Source organism: Podarcis cretensis (assembly GCF_951804945.1).
Source record: "Podarcis cretensis genome assembly, chromosome: 8".
Classification (NCBI taxonomy): Eukaryota; Metazoa; Chordata; class Lepidosauria; order Squamata; family Lacertidae; genus Podarcis; species Podarcis cretensis.
This window is the reverse complement of record NC_137177.1, coordinates 38,430,125-38,437,125: the sequence shown is the minus strand read 5'-3', so window position 1 is coordinate 38,437,125 and position 7,001 is coordinate 38,430,125. Positions and strand designations below refer to the sequence as shown.

General features: G+C 47.6%; 1 protein-coding gene across 3 annotated transcripts in view; it reads right to left on the bottom strand.

The window, feature by feature from the left end:
* Nucleotides 1-3,699: 3,699 nt before the first annotated feature.
* The window catches only part of WDR59 (WD repeat domain 59), a 44,507-nt gene continuing 41,205 nt past the window's right edge, over nucleotides 3,700-7,001 (bottom strand). For all 3 annotated transcript variants that reach the window (XM_079989061.1, XM_079989062.1, XM_079989063.1), the window contains 2 exons: nucleotides 5,525-5,667; nucleotides 3,700-5,110 (listed from right to left, as the gene is read on the bottom strand). In XM_079989061.1, the coding sequence (XP_079845187.1) occupies nucleotides 4,875-5,110; nucleotides 5,525-5,667 (379 nt within the window). In that variant the 3' untranslated portion in view covers nucleotides 3,700-4,874. The remainder of the gene's footprint in view (nucleotides 5,111-5,524; nucleotides 5,668-7,001) is intronic.

Sequence of the window (7,001 nt, the reverse complement as noted above, 5' to 3'; positions counted from 1 at the left end):
TGCAGGAAATAAAGGTTGAGTCTCTAACGGCTGCTCTGAGTGAATGTGTTGTTATGTGCCAGGAGCCACCATGGGTGATGCATGTTTGGGAGGGAGGGCGGGAAGGGGTGACGGGTCCCGCCCATCTAACCACAATCTCTTCACCACTCAAATATGAACATCTAACCATGTTTTCCCCAATGTCATAAAACTGTGACCCTCCCAGTCAGGCAGATTGGTGTGATACCTTATAGCAGGACCAGCTAAGACACCGCAAAATAGAAGACACGTTTTCTGGTTCCCCAATACAAAGGGGGAGGGATGTGTTCCAGTGGGGGGGGGGGAGAATAGTCTTCAGTTGGCAATATAGGTGGGGACATCATGCAGACTTAGTTATGCAAGGCCAGCCTTCACTAACCTGCTGCCCTCTGGGTGTTTTAGACTACAAGTCCCATCAGCCCCTGGGGAAACCAATATCTGAGTTACTACAGCTCAGATTGTGGTGGAGGGGCATGTGAGTCCTGGGCGCAGAGGGTGAAGATACTTCCAGGATCACAATCAAGCCAAAATCCATTGCTTACTTAGAGATCCTAGGTCATAGAATCATCAAACTGTGGACTTGGAAGGGACCCAAAGGGCCATCCTGCAATGCAGGAATCAATATCAACTATCCTACCTGTTGCTCTCACTCAGCTGGCTCCACATCAATCACCCCTGAGCATCAGCCTTACTCATCACCCTTGTCAAAGCACCTGCTGATGCCTCTGTGACACGAGCACTCACAGATGCACACTGCAGAGAGATCCCTTCAGCTCCAGCCCTTTTCCAGACCGTTAGATACATGGAGACCAGCAAGGCACGTAACCCAAATCCCCATGGCATCTCCAGTTGCCTGCTTACTGGAGCACCCTGGCATTCCTGCCTCTCGGCCAGTGCGAAAAACCTGGGGAGAGCCAACTTTTTTAAAAAAGTGTGTGCCATCCTTGGAGCAGAGCAGCCAGATCTGCAATCTCATCTTCTCCAGACACACAGAAAGTATCAACAATACTCCCTCACTTGGAACGACAAGTGTGACTGAGATCCAGACCAGCAGCAATTGGGGAGCAAGCGTTTCTTCTTGGGTGATTTGCTGCTGCCACTTGGTGGTGACAGGAACAGATGACATTTGATGCAAAGCCCAATAGCACACAGAGAAGGTACAGGGATCCTCCGCTCCTCTTTGAGTTGTGTTGGGGGTTTCAAAGAAGTGTGAGAGACGTGCAACACACTCTTCTGGGTCTTGTCCAAAAAGAGGGCAAAGCAGTGACACACTGAGAGCAGTGACACCCTTGGATAAGGCCTGGAAACATGAGGCCCAGCAGAGGCAGCACAAATGCCTCCACAGAATGTCCTGCGAGGTTCAGTATCTGGCACCACCGACAGTGCAGCCCCCTACAGGAGGACAGGCAAGAGAGAGCACTGAATGCAGCTAAACTAGAGTCAGCACTTAAGGGAGGAGAGGGAAAGGGACACACTGCAAGAGCTCATCCCAAGAGAAGACTGATAATACAAATGAGCTTAAAAATGCTAACACCAAACTCTGGGTTTCTATACAGAACCCATTTTTAGGCTCCCGCCTGAGGTGATGCCAAGTCACAGGAAATACAGTTTTCCACACACAAAAATAGTAACTTGTCAGTTTGGGAGCAGGAACGGACATGCACAGATCCAGTCTGCAAATAACTCGAAGCCAAACCATAGCTTCACACACCAACACAGGATCGTATGGCCTTTGTTCCTCCTCTGGTCCTGCTGCTGCAAGCTGCTTTGGCTTTGCATGTACCGTATTTTTTGCTGTATAAGACTCACTTTTTCCCTCCTAAAAAGAATGGGGAAATGTGTGTGCGTCTTATGGAGTGAATGCAGGCTGCGCAGCTATCGCAGAAGCCAGAACAGGAAGGGATTGCTGCTTTCACTGCGCAGCGATGCCTCTTGCTGCTCTGGCTTCTGAGATTGAAAGTATTTTTTTTCTTGTTTTCCTCCTCCCCAAACTAGGTGTGTCTTGTGGTCTGGTGCGTCTTATAGAGCGAAAAATACGGTACTTCTTCAACCAGAGCATATTTAAGCTATGGAGGCAGTGATGGCCACCAACTTGGAAGGCTTTAAAAGAAGATTGGACAAATTCATGGAAGGCAAGGCTATCAATGGCTGCTAGGCATGATAGCTAACCTCTACCCCCACTGCCAGAGGCCTCATGCTTCTGGGAATCTCAGGTGGGCAGAGTGCTGTTGTGCTCATGTCCAGTTTGCAGGCTTCCAACAAGGATCTGATTGGTCACTGTGCGGAGAGGTAGGTCATTGGCCTGATCCAGCAAACTTGTCTGATGCTCTTATGTTCTTATGTCAAGGTGATGGGTGGGATGCTAGATTTTGTAAATTAATAAAGCGGGGTAGGGGTGGGCGGACACTGTTAGCTCACATTAAAAATAAGAAAAATCCATTAATCCCAATGATATCCAAATGAGACTAATGATTATAAAGATAATATGCTCAGATGTAGAAAGGGCAATTCAATCTCCAAACCGTTGAGTAATGGATGGTGGGTGTTTTTCCTTTCAGTCTCTTTGGGAATTGCCAGATCCCCTTTTGTTGTTCATCCATTAGCCCCCATCTCAGAGGGACATACCGTATTTTTTGCCCTATAAGACTCACTTTTCCCCTCCTAAAAAGTAAGGGGAAATGTGTGTGCGTCTTATGGAGTGAATGCAGGCTGCGCAGCTATCACAGAAGCCAGAACAGCAAGAGGGATTGCTGCTTTCACTGCGCAGCAATCCCTCTTGCTGTTCTGGCTTCTGAGATTCAAAGTATTTTTTTTTCTTGTTTTCCTCCTCACAAAACTAGGTGCGTCTTGTGGTCTGATGCGTCTTATAGAGCGAAAAATATGGTTATCTGAAAACAGGCATCATGATTTGTCTTTTCTATACCATGGGTAGGCAAACTAAGGCTTGGGGGCCAGATGCGGCCCAATCGCCTTCTCAATCCGGCCCATGGACGGTCTGGGCATCAGTGTTTTTTACATGAGTAGAATGTGTCCTTTTATTTAAAATGCATCTCTGGGTTATTTGTGGGGCATAAGAATTTGTTCATTTCCCCCCCAAAAAATATATTCCGGCCCCCAAGGTCTGAGGAACAGTGGACCGGCCCCCTGCTGAAAAAGTTTGAGGACCCCTGCTAGACAAACCATGACCTGTAAACCTAGGAACAAACCTTGCTTAATTTGTCTGGAGACAAAACCACAAGCTAAGGTTCAAATGATGAAGAAAGCCAAACTGTGGCTTAGCTTACAGTGGGACTGGAGGAGCAAAGGAGCTGGCAGGCTCATGTGTTCATGCTAAGTGGTGGTTTGGCTTCATGTTGTGTGAACTGAGCCATGCATAGGAATGTAAAAGGCAGAGAGCATCTGTAAACTGAAACTGACTGTTATTAGTTCTTGTCTAAAAGCCTTCTACAATCTTGGTTAAGCTGCCATGATGATGTCACAGGCACCTAGCAAGAACATCAGGCCTGCCAAGGGCAAGTTGCCCTCCGCAGCCTAATTTACAATACTTTTTTAGCACAATGCCATGCATTTGGCAGCTCAATAATAAAAGCAGCACAGAGAAATCCACCACAAAGCAGAAATATGAGCGTTCACTGAGTGCAAGATGACGACTTACAAGCAGTGATGACAGAGCAAGACAGCTTTATAAAATGCTCTCATTTTATTACAGAATATACACAAATATACTTCCTGAACTACAAGGCTGGAAAAGAACCATGTAGGCAGTGTCCATGCACTAAGTTGGCTCAGCTAGCCTGACGGTCAAAGCCCCAGACAGCAGACAGAAGAACTCAACTCAGGCTCCCATTTCCATCCGCCAAGGAATCTGGGCACCTGCTGGCCGGATGGGAGCCTCTTTCTTCGCCCTTCCCTTTGGGCCGGAATGCATTTTGGCAAGAAAAAATACTGATCTTTGAGTCCTGAAATCACTACTGCAAAGTCGGTGGCTGGTGCTGCTCCTTGCAGCTGTTCTTAGACCCTCTTGGCCTTACAGAATCCACCACCAGAATTGGCAGGCGATTGACTCCAGTCCTGCAACGGGTGGCAGGTCCTCAAGGAGTTCAAAAGGCGCAGCCAAGCAAAAAGGTCACTGAGGTAGGCCCAGAAGTAACAGCCTTTTATAAAACGAAAAGGAGGGGAAAGGGAGCAAATCAAACAGGCCACCCATCTCTGGTAATGAAGCCATGCCCAATTCTCAGATGGAGAGAGAGAAGAAATCCAGTTGAGAGCTTTCTGTTCGATGCTCACAAAAATGATTATGCTGCATTCTATGCACAAGGGACTCTTCAGCCAACCCAGCCTGTCTGTGCATCTTCCCCCTTGTATGTATACGAAGCTCTTTCTCTCTCGGCTAACTTTGATATTTCTGTTTGTGCAGTACAGGGAGCTTCATGAGGGCAAGGAATGGTAGTTCAGGGGAAAATGGATCACAACACAGTTCCCCGTGTGCTGCAAATTTCTCAAGTATCTAGCAAATGCATTTGATTTGTTCCTCATCTCCAGACTGACTGCAAGGCCTGTAATCCCTCCATCCCTCTCCAATGATTGTCTTTTGCAAATAACAGGCTCTTTCCCTGCACTTTAGGGAAGATACTCTGCTGAAACAGGAAGCCCTCCAGGAGCTTATGAGATGCTCATGGACCACAAGCCATCCCACCCAAACGTCTGCTGGCAGAGTGCTGCATCAACCCATCAGCAACTAAGACAACTGACCACCCCTCCTGAAAGCAACATGGGAAGACATCAGCCTCTCTGCTTCCCAAGAGTGGCCCAACAGAGACCACGCGTGGACAAAATCAGGCTCCAACGACGCTTGGTCAGAAAGTGCTCTCCAGCAAGCAGTGGCACCCACAGCCTGTGGGACACACTTCCTGAGTGCGGAACCACTCCATCATGTGGCTGGTGTGTCCTCCGTGCCCGCAAGTCAGGCAGAAGTTGGAAGAGCCTCGGACTGCCACGTGGCAGATGGCACACTGGAACGCAAAGCCCTTGCACAGGGCACACTGAACGCCACGCACTTCGCTGCGGCAGTGGCTGCAGTAGACTCCAAACTCTGCAAGGAGAGAAAGAAAGGAGAAGCAGTGGAGAAGTTATTGGAGGGGCTCTTGCAAGCAAGGCTGCACCTGCAGGGAAAAGGCTGGCATATGAGAAAGCTAGGATCTGGACGCCAGCATGTTACTAACACCACCACCTGGGCTCTTTGGTTTTACCTTCTTTTCTTTCTGCCAGAGGGCATCTCAAAAGAAGAAGCTAAAAAGCCCCCTCCGACAAATATCACATTAACCAAAGTAGAAAGACACTCTGCTCCCATGGATCAATTTTGTAGGAGGGAGAGAGGAAAGAGAGAGGCCTGAATTACCCAATCCAAGGACAATTTCTGTGGGAAGGAAACCCAGGACCTTCTTGCATGCACAGCATCTACTTTTCCACTGAGTTCTACAGTTCCTCCATCAAGGTTTCCACTCACCAATCCCCTTGTGCGGGTCAGGGGGGCAAGAGACAAACTTGAGAACTTCCGCCCGCTTCTCTCGCAGGCCCCAGCGGTAAAGGATTTCTCCGTAGCACTTCTTAAAGTCATCAAACTGCTGGGTGTTGGCTGGGTCCAGAAGCCTGGAGAAAGATCACAGAGTCCTCATCTCCACATACAATGAAGCCAAAGGGCACCTAAGTGCCTTTGTCCCCGGCTAGCGAAGGCTGGCATTTATTCACAGTCACTGCATGATACCACCTCAGCAACCTCTCTTCCCTTTGTCCCCGCCATCCAAATAAAACTCAGATTGTGTGTTCTTAGGGGCAGGGACCTATCTGATTTTGTTTTGTGTTTATGTAGGTTTTTCTGTATGTTCCAAGTTACCTAGATGGGTTTTGCTTCATGCTGCTGCTTTTTATTCTTCTCAGTTTTGTATGTTTGTAGTATGCAGTATTATTGTAGTACAGTGGAACCTAGGTTTTCAAACATAAAACATTCCGGAAAACAGTTCAACTTCCAAAACATTCAAAAACCAAGGATCAAAGGGTAGTCGACAAAATCAATTGAAAAAATGGGGAAACACGCCTTGGAAGCTGTTCAACTTCCAAGGCACGTTCAAAACCGGAAGCAATTACTTCTGGGTTTTCGGTGCTCTGATTCTGAATTGTTCAGCTTCCGAGACGCTCGAAAGCTGAGGTTCTACTGTATGTGCCTCTGTAGGTCAAACAGTTAAGAAAAGTGGCTCAGATTCTAGCACTTTCACAAAGAATAAAACTTGCTAAAATTGGGAGGAAGAGGCGGAGGAGAATGATTGAGCACACATGTTTGTGTAAAGTAGAGAGAAACTTATCTTGGCAATAGTTTGCAGAAATATAAAATTGTACAGCTGAATAATGTAATAGACACAGCATTCAAGGAGCACAGTGCTGGCCACCAGCTGTATCAGTGTGAAGGAGGAGAGCAGCAGGACTTTTCCTCCTCAGGTTTGGCAAGATCCCTCCAAAGAGAAAACTGTGCACAAACATTTTAGCATTTAAAACAGCCTTTCCCAAGCTCACGGGCGTAGCCAGGGAGGCAGCTGCCCCCCCACTCAATCAAAATCAATCGAAATCTGAGGTTCTGCTTCCCTAACAAAAGCCTGTCCCCCCCACCAAAAAAAAAACCAATCTTGGCTGCACCCATGCCCAAGTTCACGATCTCCAAGTGCTGCCTGGGGTGCAGCTTGAGGAAGGATAACTTTTTTGTTTGTGGGAGATTGGAATGGAAGATTTAAAAAGAAATGAAAACATGAGGACCTCAAAAGTAAATGTGTGTGTTGATATTCCAGCTCCCTGGCAGACCAAAATGACCTGCTGGCTCAGCTGCACTCCCCAGTTAAACCAAGAGCTAGCACTTCCCACCCCCGCCTCAGCCTAACTGCACTCTGGGAGGGAACAGGAAATGCTCAAAAAAAATAGGAATGCAGAGCCAATTG